At 43.5% G+C, this 21,537-nt stretch overlaps 3 protein-coding genes across 15 annotated transcripts in view; 1 reads left to right on the top strand and 2 right to left on the bottom strand.

The window, feature by feature from the left end:
* The window catches only part of ATPAF1 (ATP synthase mitochondrial F1 complex assembly factor 1), a 50,308-nt gene extending 48,076 nt beyond the window's left edge, over positions 1 to 2,232 (bottom strand). For 7 of the 8 annotated variants that reach the window (XM_021941239.2, XM_021941236.2, XM_021941232.2 and 4 more), the window contains exon 1: positions 1,827 to 2,232. In XM_021941239.2, coding sequence (XP_021796931.2) covers positions 1,827 to 2,158 — 332 coding nt within the window. In that variant the 5' untranslated portion in view covers positions 2,159 to 2,232. The remainder of the gene's footprint in view (positions 1 to 1,826) is intronic. The other variant, XM_003891828.5, reaches the window with a different exon arrangement.
* A 942-nt stretch (positions 2,233 to 3,174) lies between these two features.
* Positions 3,175 to 7,360, top strand: TEX38 (testis expressed 38). Of its 3 annotated transcripts, none has more exons than XM_017961194.2 (2): positions 3,175 to 3,245; positions 6,631 to 7,360. In XM_017961194.2, exons 1-2 carry the CDS (start codon positions 3,206 to 3,208, stop codon positions 7,212 to 7,214), a joined length of 624 nt encoding a protein of 207 aa, XP_017816683.1. In that variant the 5' UTR covers positions 3,175 to 3,205; the 3' UTR covers positions 7,215 to 7,360. The 3 variants fall into 3 exon arrangements, with proteins under 3 accessions (XP_017816683.1, XP_003891879.1, XP_009206152.1); XM_003891830.5 differs by lacking the exon at positions 3,175 to 3,245 and adding an exon at positions 5,596 to 5,739; XM_009207888.4 differs by lacking the exon at positions 3,175 to 3,245 and adding an exon at positions 5,622 to 5,739 and having other exon boundaries at positions 6,782 to 7,360.
* Positions 7,361 to 8,923: 1,563 nt separating this feature from the next.
* EFCAB14 (EF-hand calcium binding domain 14) overlaps positions 8,924 to 21,537 on the bottom strand; it is a 42,489-nt gene continuing 29,875 nt past the window's right edge. For all 4 annotated transcript variants that reach the window (XM_021941218.1, XM_021941208.1, XM_021941203.1 and 1 more), the window contains 4 exons: positions 20,479 to 20,565; positions 18,193 to 18,304; positions 17,002 to 17,127; positions 8,924 to 12,391 (listed from right to left, as the gene is read on the bottom strand). In XM_021941218.1, the coding sequence (XP_021796910.1) occupies positions 12,216 to 12,391; positions 17,002 to 17,127; positions 18,193 to 18,304; positions 20,479 to 20,565 (501 nt within the window). In that variant the 3' untranslated portion in view covers positions 8,924 to 12,215. The remainder of the gene's footprint in view (positions 12,392 to 17,001; positions 17,128 to 18,192; positions 18,305 to 20,478; positions 20,566 to 21,537) is intronic.

A 21,537-nucleotide genomic window follows, 5' to 3' on the forward strand; every position in this document is an offset into this window, starting at 1 on the left:
TCAAGGAGCTCACTATCTAGTGGGAGAGACAGGCATAAAAGTAAACAAATGAAAGTGCAACAGGTATTATGATGAAAATTTGCTCAAACATCCCCAAATGTTAAGGTGGTTTCATGCCTCTGTACCTTTGTTTATGCTGCTGCTCCCCTTACCTGGAACATCCCCTCCTCTCCATTTTTTTTTCAAAGGAAGTTTGCTAACAGATAAAGCTAGAGAGAGACTGGCAGGGACTAGGGTGCGAGGAACTTGTGCGGAACATTAAGGAGTTTGGATGTTATTTAGAGGTCAGTGGGGGGATAACAGTATGTATAAATGTTGATGGGAATGATCCAGTAGGAAAGGAGGGCAAAACCAGTTATTCATTTGTTCATGAGTGGGTAAGAATGAATGGATGCTGATAAAGTATTCAAAGTATGAGTAGACAACTCTTCAGAGATGCTTGTGTGTAAAAGAGATCAAATACAGATCAACGAGAGAAGCTCGTTGGGGAATGTACATCAAGGAAAGGTTTTTAAGATGACAAATACTTGAGACTATCTCAATGCTGCTGGAAGGAGAGCAAGAATCCTCATTCATTTACTGCATAACTGTTTCTTTTTTTTTTTTTTTTTTTTTTTTGAGGCGGAGTCTCCCTCTGTCACCCAGGCTGGAGTGCAGTGGCCGGATCTCAGCTCACTGCAAGCTCCGCCTCCCAGGTTTACCCCATTCTCCTGCCTCAGCCTCCCGAGTAGCTGGGACTACAGGCGCCCGCCACCTCGCCCGGCTAGATTTTTGTATTTTTTAGTAGAGACGGGGTTTCACCGTGTTAGCCAGGATGGTCTTGATCTCCTGACCTTGTGATCCGCCCATCTCGGCCTCCCAAAGTGCTGGGATTACAGGCTTGAGCCACCGCGCCCGGCCAGCATAACTGTTTCAAATGGCAAGAAAGATCACTATAGTAGCAGTGAGAGGAACTGGGGTAAAGGGGTCCAGGAATGGAAGTAGGGAACACTAGAGGATAATGGCAACAGCCCAAGTGACGATGATGGAGTAAATTAAGGCAGTGGAAGTAGAGATGAGACAGAACTCAAAGAATTTACCGTACTCTTTGGTTTCCTTTCATAACTCTTTGGTTTCCTTCTTACCCTGCTAAATTCTCTCCCAAGCCCCTTTAATTTTCACCTCTGTTCTCCTTTAGCTCTTCCCGCTTGAACTCTTCAGACTCTCCTATAGCTCCTCACATGCACCTCAAGCCCCTCTAAGCTCCAGGGCCTTCCCTCTGGAAGCTAAGGGGTGGTGTTAGGGACCCTGGACTCAGAGTCAGACAAATCCCAAAGAGCTGTGTGACCTTTGGCAAGTCTCCTACTCTCGCTGATCCTCAGTCCCCTTAAGAGGGTTCAATGGGTGATCCGACTGTGACACTACTAGTCTTTGATGCCCTCCTCCTATCCCCAATCGCCTTTCCTTGCAGACAAGGGCCTCAGCTGTCTTAATATGTGACCTTGAGCAAGTCAAGTCCCTTCTCTAGAAGGCGTTTTCCCATTTCCATAATGAGGACAGGTGTCTGAGCTGCCTGCCTTAGGGCTGTCATAAGAGTCTACCTTAGCGTTTGGAGAACCAAAACACAGACAAACGTGGAACGAGCCAGGGCTTTGCAGACTCCCAGCTCTGACACCAACTAGCTGTGTGATCTTGGGCAAGTGACCTAGCCACGTGGAGCCTGGCTACATCATCTGAAGAGTGGGGACAGTACCAGTGCCCACCTCACAGGGCTGTCCTAAGGCCCAGCAGCCCAGGCCGCCCCTCCTCCCGCCTCCTGCCCGCCTCCAGCCAGCCGGGGCCCGCACCTGCGCAGCTGCTGGATCTTGTCGCGGTAGCGGTCGTAGAAAGGGTTGGCCTGGAGCTCGGCCTCGGTCCCGACCCCGCTGCCGTCGGCGCCCCGCTCGGGCCGGCCCGAGCCGCGGCGCACTGGGAACACGCGCAGCTGCGCGGGTGACACAAGCCCCAGGCCCAGGGCGCGGCTCCGCACCGCGCACAGGCCCCGGTAGAGACCGGCCACCTGCAGGACCGCCGGTCCCGCGCCACCTGCAGCCGCCACCACTACAGCAGCCATGGCCGCCCCCGCCTCCTCCTCCTCAGGCGCGTCGGCCTCGGCCCGCGGCCCGCGCGCCCGCTCCATCCCGCTCCGAGTGCGCCGCGTCCGCGCTCCGGCACCGAGGTTCCGCGCGCCCAACGTTCCGGGCGCAGGAGAGCGGCTAGGCGGGGCGGGAAGGAGGGGGCGCGCCGCTCTGGCCCCGGCACTGCGCGCTCTCGCCGCCCTGTGTAAGCCACGGCCCGCCTCCTCCAGGGAGGCTGCCCAAATTCAACGCCCTTCCTCCCTCTGGGACCAGCAGCCTCTGCGCGCCAAGTCCGCTCTCTAAAGCCAGCGGACCTCCAGGTCCTCGCGGTGCTTGCCCCTGGCACTTGCTGTAGTGCCAGGTACTCGCTGTAGTAGTCCGTCCTTCAGCATCGAAGGTCCTTCATCAACTATAATCACAGCAGCAAGCTTCTCTTTACTGAGGTTGCTATGTGCAGGACACTGATCGGCTTCATACTCTGTGTGGCAGGTATTATCTTCATCTAACAAATCAGGAAACTGAGGCCAAGAGTAATTATGTGACTTGTTCAAGTTCTACCCGAGAGCTGAGCTCTTTTCAAGATGACAGCTGCCTCCTAAGCCTCCTTTTCCTCTGCTTCCTGACATCCTCCTTGAACTCCAGCCACACTGATCTATTCTCTCCCAAAGAAACACCAGGATTACTCCTTGAAGAGTCCTTATTCAGGCCCTTTTTGACCCCTGGAATCCTCTCTCTTTCCATTCTCTCAACCCAAATGCCACAATCTTCCTTACCGTGTGAACCAGGTGCGAGGTCCTGGGGTCAGGGATAGTGACATCAACATCTCTGTGTCCCACCTGCTCACAGAACGGGGCCAGTCCTGGAGTGGGCTCTCTGGGACAGTACTCATCATCAGTTCCTTCTTGTCTGGGTTTTGTCTGATTGAAACCCTTCCCGGGACAAGGGCAGGGCCTTCAACTCTGCTCAATCCAACCTATGCTCATGGAGATCAGCCCTGAGCCCTGCCCTGTGCGACGAACAGTGTAATGGAAGATGAGTAAGTCCTTCAAGTATGCCAGCCCATACCTGGCTCACACTCCTCACACTTGCTGTTTTCTCTGTGGATTTGCATGTGGCTGCCTCCTCATCATCTAAGGGCTCAGTTCACATGTAAGCACCTTCAAGGGACCTAAATGACAAACCCCCCATCTCTTTATAGTCTTTATCCCATTGCTCTGTTTCATTCTCTTTATAGCAGTTATCATTATCTGAAGTTCTTAGATCCTTGTTTATATTAATTCATTGAGCTTACATTCTGGAGGAGTGAAACAGACAATAAATAAACATATAATGTTAGGTGATGCTACATGCTGTGCTGAAAAACAGCAGGCTAAGAGAGAGAGAGATAAGGGGACACTTGAGCAGAGACCTGAAGGTAATGTGGGAATGCTGGGGGAGGAGCCTTCCAGGTAGGAGGAACAGCAAGTGCAAAGGCCCTGATGAGGAGGTTATTGAGTCTGAATGAGTGAGGGCACAGCGGTAGAAATGAGACCAAGAAGGCATAGGGAGGGTTAGTTAGATTGCTCATGCCTTGGTTAAGGACTTTGATTTTAAATCTAATGAGATCGGAAGTTACTATATGTTTTAAGCAGCGGAGCAACATGATCCTTTTTAAAAGGATCATGCTGGCTGCTGGTGGAATTTAGGGTATGTGGAGGCAAGGATGGAAACTCTCCCAAGGGTGACTAATTTGTACTAGTTTGCCTAGGACTTTCTTGGCTCTAGCATTGAAAGCCCCGTGTCCTGAGAACCACCCCAGTCTTGGGCAAACCAGGATGTTGGTCACCCTACAGGGAGAACAGTAATCTAAGTGAGAGATGGTGGTACTTGGACTAAAGTGACAGAGAGAAAAAAGTGGCCAGATTTTGATTGTATTTTGAAATAAAAGCCTACAGATCTTGCTGGTGGAGTCAGTGTGGGTGTGACAGAATGAAAGGAGTCAAGGATGACTTGCAGGTTTTTGGCCTGAACAACTCGAAGGACAGAGATGCTACTTATGAAGAGGAGGAAGGCTGTAGGTAAAGTAGACTTTGGAGGATGGATAATCAGAGTTTGGTTTTGGACATACTGGTTTGGGATAATTTAACAGACTGGCAAGGAGGGATGTCAACCAGGTATTTGGGTATGAGTCTAAAAGTTCTGAGGAGCATTCCAGGCTGGAGAGATACAGTTGTATGCTGTCAGTGTATAGTGATATTTAAAGCCAGGGGTCTGGGTGAGATAACTGATGGAATGAATGTAGATAGAGCACTAAGAACTGAGCCCTAGACATGCCTACATTTAGCGATCAGGGGAAAAGGGGGAAACCAGCAAAGAAGAATGGAAAGTAGGGGCCAGTGATATAGGAGGAGAGCAAGGGTAAGTGGACCCTGGAGAGAATTCTGTGCTGAATAGTTCCCTAAGTCACACACTGGAGGACTATAAAGAGGGGAGTCATTAAAATGGTGCCAAGAAGCTGAGCTACAAGCAGTGGTGCAACCTACTGGGAAGGCTGACTTAAGCTTAATTAGGGAAGGGCTTTCTAACTGAGCTGCCCATAAATGCATCAAGCTGCCTCAGGAGGTGGTGAGCAAGTTCCTGACTCAAGTGAGTACTGAGTCCAAGGGGATTAGTTGCTGTGTAGGGAAAAATCTACCCCCAGGAGTCAAGCATGGTCCTGATGGTAGGACCAGATGGTGTGAGATGAACTAGACAACTCTCAAAGTTCCTTCAAATGGGAGATGATATGATTCTGGGCAGTTTGTCACAGAGTAGGGGAGCTGAGCTGAGTCCTGAAGGATGAGTAGGTGTTCAGTGGTGGGAAAGTGGGCAGGGGCACTCCTGGGTGAAGGAGCAGCATGAGCACGCCTCCAGAGATGTGAATGAGCAGAGTCTGTTCAGGAGTATGGACTAGGCAGAAGGGAAAGGTGTGTGGAGGATGAGGAGGGAAGTAAGGCTAGCAGGAGATGCAGGCCAGATGGTGGGGAGCCTCACAGGGCCTGGTGCCTGGGAAACACTTGTCAGCACTTGAAGGAAGGTAACTAAATAAAAGACAGTTTGTTGGAGCCAAAGAAGGAGGTATTGACCACTTGGTTCCCTTGAGCAGGTTTTTTCCTGCAACTTGGTTAGATACTTTTTGAGAACAGGGCTGCCCAATGCTGTGTGTTCCTTGTTACATTCCTCACTGGGGACAGGTATCCCATCAACTGTTCCCTAAAGATCAGCAACATCAGTAAATCCCTGAGGGATGACGGCCCTTTCCTGGGGTTTGCTCTGTGGGTTCACCATAAGGGGTAGGGGCAGACAATTCAATAGGTGAACCAGTCTCTGATAGAAGTAGTAGAGACACTCCACCCAAAAAATGCCACTGGTTGAAGTCCCCTCCTTCCATTAACCCAGGACCACTTCACAAGCACTACCCCTAGAATGCCCAATGCTCAGAACCCAGTGACCTCTCCTTTAGAGAACAAAGGGCCTGGGCATTCTGGAGACTCTGATTGGCTGGGCAGATAGGCTGACTGGCTGGGCAGATGGGTGGGTGAGTTCCCTCTCCCAAGAGCCATCGGCCAGGTACCAAAGCTCAACCATATGGATTCCCAACAGGAGGACCTGCGCTTCCCTGGGAGTAAGTGCTCCTCCAGTCCCTGTCACTGGACTTGTGCCTTAGGGCTTGGGGACAAACACTTTGCATGGATGGGACAGTGCCTGGCTGCATGGAAGAGAGCTAAGCAGTTAGGAGATAGTCTACTCTAGAAAACTAAGGATTCTTTTAAGGCAAAGACCATGCTCTGATCAACCAGAGAAGATACTATCAATAGCCCAGGACCATCACAGCTGAATGGAGTGGGATGGGACATTGGTGGCTCTGTCAACTGATGAACTTTCTCTTTTTTTTTTTTTTTTTTTGAGATGAAGTTTTGCTCTGTTGCCCAGGCTGGAGTGCAGTGGCGCAATCTAGGCTCACTGCAACCTCCACCTCCTGGATTCAAGTTATTCTCCTGCTTCAGCCTCTCAAGTAGCTGGGACTGCAGGCGTGCACCACCACACCTGGCTATTTTTAAAATTTTTAGTAGAGATGGGGTTTCACCATGTTGGCCAGGCTGGACTCAAACTCCTGACCTCAGGTGATCTGCCCGCCTGGGCCTTACAAAGTGCTGGTGAACTTTTACTTCTTGATGGACTTGCCCATAGTGAAACTTCTCAGTCTGATGGATTGGATGGGTCCTGGGTTAGGAATCAGAGGCTTGACTGAGCCTGGGCAGCACATGGCCTCTCTAGACATAGCTTTTCTGATCTGTAAAGAGTTAAAGGTGGTGCTTAAGCTTCCTGGAAATCTAGCTTTGACTGAATAAGAGAATGATGAGGCAAGTCAACGAGGGAGGGAAGGAATGGTGAGAGTAGTTAAGTGGATGGAGTGATTGATGAATGGGTTAAGTGAAAGAGGAATGAGAAACAGTTCAGGCCCCAAGCTACAGCTATCAGCCAGCATGCCTCTTTTTCTTTCTTGTTGCCTTAGTGTGGGTCTCATTGTACTTTGGATTCCTGGGGCTGTGTTCTGTGATAACTGGAGGGTGCGTTATCTTTCTGCACTGGAGGAAGAACTTGAGGCGGGAAGAGCGTGCCCAGCAGTGGGTGGAGGTGATGAGAGCTGCCACGTTCACCTACAGCCCACTGTTGTACTGGATTAATAAGCGACGGCGCTACGGCATGAATGCAGCCATCAACACGGGCCCTCCCCCTGCTGTCACCAAGACTGAGACTGAGGTCCAGAATCCAGATGTTCTGTGGGAGTTGGACATCCCCGAAGGCAGGAGCTATGCTGACCAAGTCAGTAACCCCAAGGCGGAAGACCCCGCTCCCCTGCAACCTGCACTGCAGGGGGCTCCACAGCAGCCCCAGGCCAGCTCCCCATTTCCACTTCCCATCTTTCAGGAGGTGCCCTTTGCCCCACCCTTGTGCAACCTACCCCCGCTGCTGAACCACTCTGTCTCCTATCCTTCAGCCACCTGTCCTGAAAGGAATGTTCTCTTCCATTCCCTCCCGAATCTGGCCCATGAAGACCACAGCTTCAATGCCAAGCCTTTTGCTTCAGAATTGTAGCCTCCTCTCACTGAGGGTGGGAGCTGCAGGAATCAGGTGCAGAGTAGGAAATGGAACTAACCTCAAGAAGGCGGTATTGACAGAGGTCAGGACCCACCTGGATGTCATGCTATGAAATTAAAAAAAAAAAAAAAAAAAAAAAAAAAGTCCAAGGCTCCCTCGTGTCTCATTTGCTGTTAGGAAGGCAATGTCCTTCCTGTCTGATGGGGTCACTTTGCAAACCAAGTTGGTTGCTGAGTCTCACCAATATGAACTGGCACTGGAGGTTGGCTGTGGGGAGACGCACTGAACCAGTACTTGTGAATGGACTCAATATCCCTCTGTTCAGTATTTAAAACAAAAACGTGTGCCAGGCCCTGGCCTGGGTACCCCAAGGCACTGGTGTTCTGTGGGATGTGAAGCACAGTTGCCACAAGAGTGATAGCTGCTGAGGGTGTGAGCTATGGTGATTTACAGTGGCTATGGCACAGGCAAAACGAGTCATCATGAGCCCTGTGAGCCACACTGCACTACGGGATGAAATACATTCTTTGTTATTATCTATGATGTATGTAGCTCTTACGTGGTTGCCTCTGTACATTATTTCTAACAATTCACAAGAACACTGCCAAATGGATATCATGATCCTCCTCTTATGGATAAGAGACAGGTTCCAAGGGCATATGCCATACCTTTCTTAGTTGCAGAGCCAGTTCTCAAATCTACATCTGCCTTTCATCAAAGTTACTGGTATGAAAGTCATTGATCATCAAAGGTACTGATCTTCCCACCATACACCATAGTGCCCCTTCCCTAATGACATGTTGTGTTAGAAAATGCTTGGTGAATGCTTTGGATTGTACGTAGGGTGTCATTAAGTTGGTCCATGAATTGGCTTGGAGGAAGGGCTGGTCAGTGAACTGCCTAACATTATAAGTAGACATATGTCCATAGTTTTTACCTTTCCTACAGGAATCCATGTCCCCCTCCCAAAAATTAAGATCCATCACATGGGAATATTAATAATGTTTGTACTTCTGGAAATGGTTCTAAAAGGTGAGACAAAGATAATACTGGCCATTTGGCTCCAGTTTTGAGGTAAGAAAGCCCAGCTCTATCATAGGATATGTGTTTCTCCCTTTCCTTTTGGAAATGAACAAATCCTTTCATTATATTTGTAAGTAATAAAAGCTTTATGTATAGTCATTTACATAATGACTAAGGGGGAAGGTCACCAGATTCTGTGTGCGGGGAAGGGGAGGAGGTATCCAGAATCTAGCAAACAAACATGTAGAGTTAATTTATTTTTTTTCTGTGTGTGAAAAAGCTTTAGCTCCTGTATGACCCCTCTTTAGCAACAGATTTTAAGTTTTTTTTTTTTTTTTTTTTAAAGGTGGTGGAACATTTATGGCAAACACGCTTTTATATTGATTCTCAAAATATAAAACAGGCCTAAGTGGAGCATCTTGGGTAGACACAGAGGCAGGGCTCACTCCTGCCTCACCTTGCCCCTCCCATCCTCTGGATGCATAACGCCTGAACCTTGCGGCCTTTGCTTCTTCAGGCCAAATATCACAGTCCTTAAGGCAGATTCTTAATTACTTTGGGCCCACCATGTGTTACTCCTCGCTTTCAAAAGGCGTAAGGCGTCCATAAAAATAGAAATCAAAGCAGATTTTTTTTCCCCTTAGAAATCGCAGGGGAGTGAGAGAGGCTTTAGTCAAGACACATTGAGAGAAAAAGAAATTTTTTTATTTAGCTAAATTAAAATGGCTGTGTTACTTATATGAAATACGCAAAGCTCAAATCAAGTCATGGAAACCCTGAATTCTCCCTAAACAGAACCAAAATTGCTTATATGTTACCAAAATAGCTCCACTAAAACAAAGTAGATTTAAATTTCTTAATATGAGAAAACAACAAGGTAGGTTAGGTTCGTATAACAAACAATACACGCTCTATAAAGTCTCAGGAATACCCAAATGTGTTCCGGTTTGGATATGAAAGAGGGACCACATCTAGCTGGTGCTGGTAAGCAAGCCAATGAGGTGTGCAGCAAACAAAACCTGTCACTAAAAACAACTCAACAGGCCATTATAAGTATGAGCCCATCACAGCCAAAATCCTCAACTGTGACCGGCAGGACCAGCAAGCGGGGGTGTTGAAGGGGTTATGAACAGCAACCATAAAGAAAGGAATCTCCAACAGAAGGGACAATGGCCAGCAGTAGGTGACGGGAACCCACTCTTCAGCTCTGTTGCATCACACACCTTCCTGAGGGTCAGGCACCTCTCTGCCTTTTAGATGACACCACAGGCATCTCGAAGTCAGGTATTCTCTTCTTTTGGTTCTTCTTTTTCTATGCTACCTTTTTGCCTCTGTGATTTATGGGGAGGCTCTTTTAGTAAACATTATACGAGATAGTACAAGGCAAAAGAAAACAAGGACCAAGAAGCAGTGAGTAACTTAGGAAAGCAGCAGTAGGAGCTGCCAGACTGAAAAGGTAAAAGGATTTAAAACCAAAACCCAAACCAAATTCACTATCCAGTCTTCCTCTCAGAGATGAGATATGGCTGGTGAGGCTTGACTACAGCTGAATACAAGTCACAGGCTCAGTAAGTTAAGACAACATACAAATAAAAGTACCAAATTCACACTAAATAATAGGCTTATGGGACGCTTAAGCCAGTGAGTCTGCTCAACTCAGGAGTTCAAGATACCCTACTTTTGCCTGGAAGATATAGTACTTTCTCAGGTAGGATGACAAAAATATTCATAGATCTGAGAATGCAGCATAAACACCTCTGCCAAACTTGGTAGGGGGAGCGGATGGTACTATATACTGGCTCAGGGATGATACTAGTCAGACAAGCACAAGGTAGGAAGAACAGAAGATAAATCAAAAAACAAAATGGATTTCTCCACATATAGCTATCTGATGCAAGGGAAAAGTACACACAACAAAGAGTTAAGGTGTCTTCAAAGTATCTGCCTATGAATAAGAATCTGAAACTAAAAAGGACAAGCTACATTACCCTCAAGTATATTTCATATAAATCAGTTTTCAAAAAAATACCTTCCAGGTACAGACATACTATTTATGGTACAGTATATACAAATATAGCAGTATAATTCAATTTATTGCTAGAATTTTATTTGGTTGTTAGAAAATCTGTAAGGGTGTATATATATTAAAAAAAGGTGGAGGGTGAGAGTGGATGGAAGGCAGCCAGAAGGGTGAGAGTTATTTTCAAGTTACCTAAAGTGCCAGGCTAATTTGTTTTAACCTTTCCAAGAAAGTGAAACTGAGCATAAGCTATAATGGGATAAGGGGACACATTCATGGGAAAAGACTTCATTTTGCTTTAACTAAATTTTAATACTTCTAGAAAAAAAATTTAAGGTTAGTCAACACCAAGCTGAACATCATGTAAAGAAAAAAACAGCCCTTAAATGTTTAAGGGTACCGGACTGTATCCATGGCTGAAGGGCAACCTGAACAAAATTAAAAAGGAAATGACCTCCACTAAAGAAGTGTGTGGCATGAAAGCTTCTCTACTTTCTCCCTGACTTGGCCTATAGCAATGTTAAGTTTTCGTAGTTTTTTTTTCCTTTCGAGTTGTTGCCCCAAGACTGCTTCTAAGAACACCACAGCAATTCTAGACTCAACATACAGGAGACATGGAGGTATTATTTCTTTCAATCTAGGGATCTTTCATGCCAGGTCCACAGAAGCATTAATAGGAAGTACTGTACTTGCTTGTATTAGATTTGAAATACTTGCTACCACCATGTGAAGGCCCCAGCTCCAGGCCTGCCCTGCTATACTTTGGCATCCTTTGGATAGAAAGCCTCTAGCTACTTCTGAGCTGATAATTGTAAGGAAACGGAATATTATTTCACATGTTTCATCTCACAACCTTTTTGGCTTTAGTCATCCCCCAGAGAAACATATCAGGCTCTTGATTAGCCTCTAGGTAAAATCTCAAGGGGTATGGTATTCTGGGTCAAAATTAGAAGCAGAGCTCTCTTCTAAAGCTCTGGGTGGTCAGTGTGAGACAGTGGCTGGGGAATTTAGCCCTGCCATTCAGAATGGAGATTGTACTGGTGGTGGGAGCCAGCTACGGCTTTAAGACAGACTTAAGTGGGTGGGTGGGGGAAGGCAATCTAGCTCACTCAGCGGGGAAAATGGAGCTCCCCAGTGGATAACTTTTTATGCTCATAAACCCTGAAATAGTACTAAAAATGAGAAAAATCCCCAAGACCTCTCTGATTCCCAGGTTAGGTTTAGCTGAGGGAATAGGAACAAAGAACCAGAATCCTACTTCCATGAGCCATGCCTGGAGTCAGTACTGTCTCCAGTGTCTACTCCCTGAAATCGGTTCCTCCAGCTACCAGGACAAACCCCCTGGCAGCGCCTGGGCCTTTGAGAGATGCCTTATGGAGACATGGATGCAGTTTCAGCTGCCACCCACACCAGATCAGCAATTTTTAATAAGTCATTTTTTCACATCCTGTTCAAAACCATTCTTCCTACTTTCCACACAATATGCACAATGCTTTCTTTCATTTAAGTATTTACACATAGAAAAGGCCTATCTTTTAAAGAAAAGACATTTTCTGAGTCTCTATAAAGTGCAGCTAATTTAAGGCAAATTTAAGTGAAATATAAAAGGTGGCTTATTCTCTCTCTATATACATTTCCCAGCTTTAAAAGATAAGGTCTCCTCCCCTCAAAAAAAGGAAAGAGAAAAAAAGAGGGCTTTAATTTTTTTTCTGGCAATTTTAAAATGTAAGATCTTACTAGTTTTAGGAAATCATAGATTTCTGAACATCATAAGTAAAATGGTCTTCTTCTTTAAAAAAATAACTTTTATATAGCTTCTTCAAACAAGTTAAAAGGTGGCAAAGTATCTGCTACAGTAGTTTGGAGGACTAGAGGACTGATGGGTAAGTAAGGGTTGTTTTGTTGTTAGGTAAGTAGATATTAGGCAGTCCATTTCTAAAATATGCCTGATGAGGCTAGATACCTAAAGCTACCCTTAGCTCGAGGAATGAGTATCTTCCATCTCCATCGGAATCAAATGCTCTCAAGCTCTCTGGTTCTGGCATAGCAGAACCTCGGGAGGTCCAGATTTCCTGGTAGGTCAGCTTCCCATCCACGTCCTGGCCAGCCTTGTGGAATAAATCCTGAAGATCTGTCAAAAATGAATTAAAAAAATGTATATGTCTAAACATACAGCTAAATTTAGTTAAAAGTAGTCTCAACTGAATTTAAAACACTAAAAGAAAAGCTACTCCGCAAATTTTGTTTCCATATGGTAAAGTTTAGGATTTCACTAAATCAGAAAGACTAATTTTTGAATCCTTAAGAATATTAAAAAAAAAAAAAAAAAAAGGCTGGGTGCAGTGGCTTACACCTATAATCCCAACACTCTGGAAGGCTGAGGCAGGAGGATTGCTTGAGGCCAGGAATTTGAGACCAGCCTGGGCAACACAGTGAAACACTGCCAAAGTAGAAGCAGTGACAGATAATCGCAGAAGAATGAACGGTCTCATCTTCTCTCTGTCCAGTGTCTTCCCTTTAGATTTTCCTGATGTTATTCTTATGTTGAAGGGGTGAAAAGGAATGCAGAGGCCTAATGAGTTATATGATAGGAGCTAGCCCATAAAACAGACTGTGGCATATCGTGAGATTTCTTGTTGGATGGCTGAGTGGAGACTGGAGGAATGACTTGGAAGCCCATAAAACAATCCCAAACACTCATAGCTTTCTCGGTTTTGATAGGAAATCTAAAGCTCAAAGAGGAAAGTAACTTGCCTACGGTCATGTAACTCTTAAGTGGAATAGAATACAAATTTCTTTTTTTTTTTTTTTGAAGCTAAAGTCTCGCTCTGTCACCCAGGATGGAGTGCAGTGGCGTAATCCTGGCTCACTGCAACCTCTGCCTCCCGGGTTCAAGTGATTCTTGTGCTTCAGCCTCCTGAGTAGCTGGGATTACAGGCACCCGCCACCACACCCAGCTAATTTTTTTGTATATTTAGTAAAGATGGGGTTTCACCATGTTGGTCAGGCTGGTCTCGAATTCCTGACCTCAGGTGATACACCCCCCTCGGCCTCCCAGAGTGCTGGGATTACAGGTGTGAACCACCAGGACTGACTTTTTTTTTTTTTTTTTTTTGAGGTGGAGTCTTGCTCTGTCACCCAGGCTGGAGTGCAGTGGCGTGATCTTGGCTCACTGCAACCTCTGCCTCCTGGGTTCAAGCGATTCTCCTGCCTCAGCCTCCTTAGTAGCTGGGATAACAGGTGTGCACCACCATGCCTGGCTCATTTTTGTATTTTTAGTAGAGGTGAGTTTTCACCATGTTGGCCAGGTCTCAAACTCTTGGCCTCAAATGATCTGCCCACCTCAGCCTCCCAAAGTGCTAGGCCACCACACCTGGCCTAGAATACAAATTTCTTATTAGCTAGTCCAGTGCTCTTTCCACTATGTGACACTGTCTCTCTGGATCCAGAAATTAAGCAGCTCAAGAACCAGTGACTCAAAAGTGTAATGAGATACCATGTCATAATCACTAGGATGGCTATAATAAAAAAAGACAGGCCTAAACAAGCGTTAGGGAGGATGTGGAGAAAGTGAATTGAACCCTCATAAAGTGCTGCTGGGAATGTAAAATGGTACAGCCACTCTGGAAAAGTAAAGGAGTTCCTCAAAAAGTTAGGGCTACCATATGACCTATTAATTCCATTCCTAGATATACACTCAAGGGAAATGAAAACATACGTTTACATAAAAATTTCCACATGAATGTTCATGGCAGCATTATTCTTAATAGCCCAAAAGTGAGAACAATCGAAATGTCCATCAATGGATGAACAGACCAAAATGTGTTAGGTCAACAGAATGGAATGTTATTCAGCCATAAAAAGGAATGAAGTACTGGTACATGCTCTAACATGAATAGACCATAAAAACATTATGCTAAGTGAAAGAATCATATTGAAAGAAAAAGCACACACAAGGCCACATGCTGTATGACTCCATTTATGTGAAACACCCCAAATAGGCAAATCCATAGAGATAGTGGTTAAGAGACTAGTGGTTGCTGGAGATTGGTGGGAGAGGTGACTGGGAGTGACTGTTTAATGGGTACAGAGATTCTGTGCGGGGTGATGAAAATGTTCTGGAATTAGATAGCGGTGATGGTTGCACAACCTTGTGAATATACTAAAAAACACTGGATTAAATGCATTTTAAAAAGGTGAATGTTATGGTATGTGAATTGTATTTCAATTAAAAAAGAAGAACCAGAGGACTATATATCTCTCCAAAGTGCACGCTCTCTACTTTTAAAAAATCAGTAAACAAGAAAAACAGCAGTATTACTAGTTGTTCTGTATCTTCTTTTTTATTTCAATGGCAATATTGAGCCAAAATAGTTAGAGAATGTTTATCAATAGTTTCTTCTGGTATTTTCTCAAGGGCCTCATCACAAACACTTAGGAAGGTCAGTTATATACATAACTTTTTTATTTTTTATTTTTGAGACAGGGCCTCCCTCTGTCACCCAGGCTGGAGTGCAGTGGCATGATCACAGCTCACTGTAGCCTCAAACTTCCAGGCTCAGGCTATTCTCCTGAGCAGCTGGGATTACAGGGTGTGCGCTACCATGCCTAGCTAATTTTTGTATTTTTTGTAGAGATGGGATTTCATTGTGTTGCCCAGGCTGGTCTCAAACTCCTGAGCTCAAGCCAACTGCCCGCCTTGGCCTCCCAAAATGCTGGAATTACAGGCATGAGCCACTGCACCTGGCCGTATATATATAACATTTTAAAAAGACTTGTGTGCCCATAATCAAATAGAAGATTTAATCTTTAATACCAAAGAAGGTCAATGAGCTTTATGTTTCTTTAAAAATCTTCCCAAATTCCTTTAATTTCATCATTTATTCCACACCATACCTAGGTTCAATAGGCCTCTTGCTGTTTGGTATTCAGGAAGAATAAAAATAACTTGAAGGGAGGGAAAACAGTTGCAGTGCAAGGTCCAGTCCATCAAGGAGCTCCTATAAACAAGCATCTGAATAGGGCCCTACTCTCACTCCTACAATAGGTGCAGCAATGCAGCTAATAAAATATCAAAAGCTCTCTGAAACGCAGGAAAGCAGTGGGACACTTGTTCCCAACATCTTACACCAAGTGGCTAGCTGAAGAATCCTGTTTCTTTCTTTTTTCTTTTTTTGTGGCATGAATTTACACAACATGCCACACTACGCATTTGGTTAGCAGTATTCAAATAAAAATATGATTGCTGCCTCAGGTCATTCCAAAAGTGTAGTCATTCAAAAGTATCTAAGGCCTATGCTGAGGACTCAAGCACGAATGTTAAGACTGCTATTCCTTAATCTGACCTAATAGCTTTCCCCCATTCATTCTCATCAAATCTTGATGTAACAATGGAAAGTGGCAGGAAGCTTGCGTTCCCATTAAACGCAACACTTTCCCTCCTCCCCAAAAAACAGAAAAAAAAAAAAAAAAAAGGAACAGGGAAGAAAAGTAATCACATTTAAATGGTGATACAAAAATTTAAGTCTTCTATGCTTTAAGCATTTAATTGCAATGTGTAGGTAACTCATTCATTTATTTAACAAATATTCAGGAGTACCAGGTACTGTGCTAGGGGCTGGGAGTAAACAAGACATAGTCCCATAGGAAATTATATTTTGTATCTCCCCAGGAAATTACAACAGAGTGACATATGCTAAACAGGGGCAAACAAAATTTAAGAGCACACAGGAGGAGCCTAATTCAGTCACGGGAGGTAAGGAAATGTTCCTGGTAGAATGGTATAGAGAAGAGCCAGAGCAGGTAGGGTGGACAGAAGCAAGTGATTTACCAGGCAGCCAGCTAATACAAAATCAGGAGGCACTAAATAACACCATGAGGGATAGAACACACACTGTTGGAAGCAATGCAAACACATTTTTCTGTGAATCATATCCTTTCTACTAATATTTTGCTGATTTTCAGTAAAAGGGCTCTTCATTTTTGGAGGGCCCTGACAAACAGGGTCAACTTTTACTTTATTTTACTAATCTCATGGTATTGTATTTGCTTTCATGCCTTCTCCATTAGACTGTAATATCCTTGAAGAAAGAAAATGAGACCATATCTTACACTGTATTCTTATTGCTTAGCACTAGGTTTAATGAGGCACTCAGTGAATGAAGATCCTAAAAAACAATAACAGAAAGACAACATAGTACACTGGTTAAAAGTGCAAGCTTTGGCCAGGTGAGGTGGTTCATGCTTGTAATCCCAGCACTTTGGTAGGCCGAGGCAGGCAGATCACCCTATCTTTACTAAAAATACAAAAAATTAGCCGGGCATGGTGGTGCACACCTGTCATTCCAGCTACTTGGGAGGCTGAGGCATGAGAATTGCTTAACCCTGGGAGGCGGAGGTTGCAGTGAGCCCAGATTGTGCCACTGCACTCCAGCCTGGGGGTCTAAAAAAAAAAAAAACAAGCTTTGGCATCAGACTGTCTCGGTTTGCGTTCTGTTTCAACCAATTATTTGCTGTGTGGACTTAGGCAGTTTCCCTATCAGTAACATGGGTATAATACATAAATACTTATGTTCATGGAGTGGTTATCAGGATTATATGACATAATGCATATCAAGTATCTGGCACTTGATATCTGCTCAATAAATGTTAGATCATATATATTTTTGACAAGTGAAAATAAACATAAAAAAGTTATTACTTGGAACATTCCCATTACTACCCCATGGTATAAAAATTTACCTTCAATGCTAGAAACTCCTGGTAGAGAGACAGGTCTTAGTTGGGCAGCTTTCTCAACTGGATCTCCAAGAAACTGTGAAAATTTTGGCAATGCTGATGGCTTTGATGTGAAACTCTCTACTTGCTCTGTAACAAATACATATAGTTTTATTTAGTATTATTGAATCTAACACCAAAGTAAACAAGTATCGAAGGTCACCTTTTAGGAAAATTGGATATACAATTAATTTAGAGAAACATTTGAGAATTAAGTAGCATAGTGACTACGTGAAGTTAAAGGCTTGGATTGAGACATTTGTGGGCAAGGGAGGACCAATCAGTATTATACTACATTAAGGTTTGCAGTAGCAGTCCCATTAGAAGATCTTACAGTACAAGCTAGCATTATACATGTTTAGATGGTAAGAGTTTAAGCTGTCAAGTGACAAGAACATAGAGGTTGGATATCAAAGATCTTGACATCCTGGGAGATGTGCTTTAAACCTAGTCTAGGGGTATGTGTCACCCACTAAGCTAGTGCTAAGAGTGCGACCGTAAGATGATGTAGCACAATGTTAGGACAAGGCATCTCACCACAATTCTGTCTCCTATCTAAAAGAGAATTCAAGAGAGGTTGTACTGCTTTTCTAAAACAGAAAAATACTTGTGTGCAGAAAGGGTCAAAGCCAACACAGTCCGGTGCCTTGATTATGTCCTCACACGGTCTAAATCAGTGGAGGCTAATGTATCTGCTAATATTGATCAGACAGGTCCATACCTAAAGCCAAAGACCCTTCCAACCCAAAGATGCCATCATTATTTTTGTTAACGATTTTCAGAAGGACGAACATTTATTTTTAAATACATGTTATGCACTTACAGAAGGGAAAAGACTCCCATAAACAACTTTCAGGGCTGGTTTAATATACGCTATGACAGTAACATTTTTGCCTATAATTGGATGCAGACAGCATGGAGAAGTCTATTTCCAGCTAAACATTACCGATTCTTCCCTTAATAGACTAGAGTACAAATCATGTACAAAATGGGCCTTTTCTAAATGAAAGCAAAGTGTATCAGCTTCATCTCGGTGCGTTCAGGCATCACTCGCTTGGTGCGATCAGTACTGCTGGAACACCTTCCCTGCTCCCCGTGTGGGAGGCAAGCTGCTCAAGCCTCCATGAAATATTAAGAAGCTGGCTCTGCTCTCACCTTCATCAGCGGTCTCTGGAGGCCTGTTGCTCTCAGGTTTGTTTGTAAGAGCACTGATCAGCTGGAGTTTCTCTCTTAGCTTGGATACCTGAGAATTTGAACTATCTTCTTTCTGCCCAAAACAAAGATTACAGAAGGTTTAAGGTGGTAGTAAGACTTCATCTAAATGTCCACTGTATTCCCAGAGCCTGTTTAGCTTGTACTGCTTGACCCTCAGTAGGTTCCCTATAAAGACAATAAAAGAATGAATCAACATATACTGGTGATGTCTTTGGTCCTCAGTGCTGATAAGTATCTTGCTGGATTTGAGACCATTAAGGGAACATTATGCTACAGATGATCTGACTCACTGTGAACATTTGGCTGATGGGGGAAGGAATGCATGTGTCAGCAGTAAAGGAAATGTACCCTTGCTCAGGGGCCTACCTAACACCCATTTCCTAAATGAGCAGGATCTTGTTTTCTAGGAGCTATTTCACACTAACTAAATAACTTTCCGAAATATCTTGCTTCACCGTGTGACTAGACCACTTCAGGCAGAATTTCATGCTCTTACCACCTTACAAAAAGAAGCAACTGAACAAAAACAAATTACAAGTTTTCCCCTGATCTCCCCTGGAGATGATTCAACTGGTGGCAGAAACTGTTAGGACACAAAGAAGGAGCTGTAATATTTCTAATTCAAAGTCTTGCTTGCTCATATCTTTTAAAGTTTTTTCCCCCATACCCTGCCTCATTCCCAGGAGTATTAAGAGTGGCATAAACAAATACATTTAATTATAAAAAGAGAGACATCTGGTTTCTATGAGGCTTGTTTCTAACTGCTTAGACAAGTGTGAAAGGTCCTGAGCCTATGCTTAATTAGAACACCAACTCATTACACATTTTTTATTAATTATGATGATTTACTTATCTTGTATAATTATTATGTATTTACTTATCTTGCCCCTATCTTATTTCTACTCTAATAGTTACTGTACAGTAGTTCACTTAGTTTATTTAGGGAGCTAAAATATGAACATATGTAGTGAAAACTAGGTACTAAATGCTTGAATAATTAATGGTAAGGAGAAATTGTATCTGGTTAGGATGTCTGGATAAGGCAGGACAAAGGAACTGATATACTGAGATGACAGTTAAAAACAACAAGGGCCTGAAAGCAAAGCCAAGATGAAATTTATGTACATGTGTGTACTAGTGTGTTCTGCCATTTATTGTTAAAATGTGTACTGTGGCTGAAATTGCTACTATTTTCTGATAGTAACTCCCTGTTAGTTTTTTGTGCTCAACATTTATATCTGGCTCTTAAGTTTTTCTGTCTTCTGTAGGTGAGGTTTAAAAAAAAATTTGCAGAAGCAGTTAGAAAACTCAACAAAAGCTTAGCTTATGATGCATTAAAACCTTAATATATTGTGACTTTATCTAGATAATATAAAACTATTAAGGAAGTAAAAATAAAGATGGAAAGCATTACATTAAAAGCTGCCTGTACTGTGGTTCCACTTCAAGTTCCTTTCCTCTGAACCTCAGATCTTCCCAACTTCTCAAACATAATATGCATCTGAGATGGTAATTTAGTCACTTGGTCATAATCTTCCTGGCTTTTCCTTTATCTTAGCCCATGGTTTAACTCTCTAATCAGAGAATACTGTAATCACACTTTCTTTCCTGGAATATCAAAGCATATCATAGATTGCTTGTCTTGACAGTATATCTGTCTGGGAAGAACAAAAAAGGGGAAGGTACAAGGTGAAGGGAACTGGCTGAGGTTTAAATGGACTATGAATAAAATGAGATTGCAATATAAAAATAGGAAATAATTTTTAGATGAGACACCATTTTCAGATTATCTGCGCCTCTGTCCCCCATCATCAGTACAGATAACTTACTGTCTTAGCATAAAAGTCATTTCCTTAGGGAAGCCTTCTTGATCTTATCATATCCTGTATTTGTCCTTTATAATACTTATCATACTCATGATACATGACCTGTTCAATTATGTGTTAACGATTTTCTGACTGACAGGACTTTGAGCTCCACCAGAACAGGGGTCACATGTCTGCCTTGCTCACTATGGTCACCCCAGCTCCTATTAAAGTGTTTGGCACAGGGTAGGTGCCTAAAAAAGTATTCATTTATTCACTAATATACTAATTTACTAATTGCTTTGTTTTGAAGTTTCAACACATGAGACCAAAAGTACTCCCTTTGAAAAAGCAGGAGATCAAAACCACAGAGATGCTGCTGCATTTACTTTTACTTCAGGGTAAGCCTCCCATTATTTACCTTTATGTTTTGGATTTTTACTGTATTTGTTTTGTTGGTGACTGGATCCAAAGACGCTCTTTTCAGAGTGGCAGATCTATCACCCATCTTAAAGGGCAAAACAAAAACAAACAAAAAAAAGGAGAAGATTAAAGGCAAACATTAAAACTTGAACATCTAGCACTTTTAAATAAATTGGTCAAACTTATTTAAAGGATCTCAGAACACTCTCAACAGAAATTGCAGAGGAGTGGGAGATGGGAGGAGAGAGGGAGAAAGGCCAGAGAGACAAAGTTGAAACTAGTGCTTCTAGCTGTTTCAGTCACAAACTTTAAGACTTCGAAGGATAAAAGGTGGTAGAACTTTTACCCAAAATATCATACTGAGTATGATGCTGCTCTAAGAAACAGTAGGACAGATGGATACTATTACCTATTTTCTCTGCTGGAGAAATATAAAGTAGGGGGAGAGGGCAGAGACAGTAAAGAGAGTTTAGGAGTGGTAAGTTTTCACAATAAGCTTTGAAAACTTTCAAGGCATAACACTCATCAACAAAAATTCTTAGCCAACCTAGTTTAGCTGAGTTCAAAAGGCTTTGTAAAATAAAGCTTCTTTAATCTTCACAGCTTTGTAGTAAATTATACATCCCTGTAAAGCAGGAGGGGGAATAGGTCTTCCCACTCCACCCTTCAAAGCCAAGTCCAGGCAACCTGCCAAGGCTCCACTGTGGCAGAGCCAGTTCAAATGCTGCTTTCCATGAACCAGGGTTCGACTTTATTTGTGGGCTTGCTTCCAGCTTTGGTGGTTACTTGAGTTTATGGCACAATTTCCTGTATTTGGTTTCTATTTTTAAATATATGCCTGTGTCTTCGCTGTACAAAATCTTTAAGGGTGGGGGCTGCAGTTATTAAACAAAGAATCCACGTGGATCCCTGCACAATGTTTATGTGAAACTGCACATTTTATTCACAGCAATATGAAAACCAGTAAACTGCACAGTCTGCCAGCACGAGCGACTTAGCAGGTCAGTTTCCTCACATGTAAAATAAGGAGGTGAACTCAACGACCTCTTAAGCTGGG

This window comes from Papio anubis, chromosome 1, assembly GCF_008728515.1.
Source record: "Papio anubis isolate 15944 chromosome 1, Panubis1.0, whole genome shotgun sequence".
NCBI classification, from domain to species: domain Eukaryota; kingdom Metazoa; phylum Chordata; class Mammalia; order Primates; family Cercopithecidae; genus Papio; species Papio anubis.

Coding starts and splice junctions, on each gene's coding strand:
- TEX38 (XM_017961194.2), top strand. CDS start 3,206: ATGTGGCTGCCTCCTCATCATCTAAGGGCTCAGTTCACAT. Junction 3,246..6,630: donor TCTAAGGGCTCAGTTCACAT/GTAAGCACCTTC, acceptor TTGTTGCCTTAG/TGTGGGTCTCATTGTACTTT.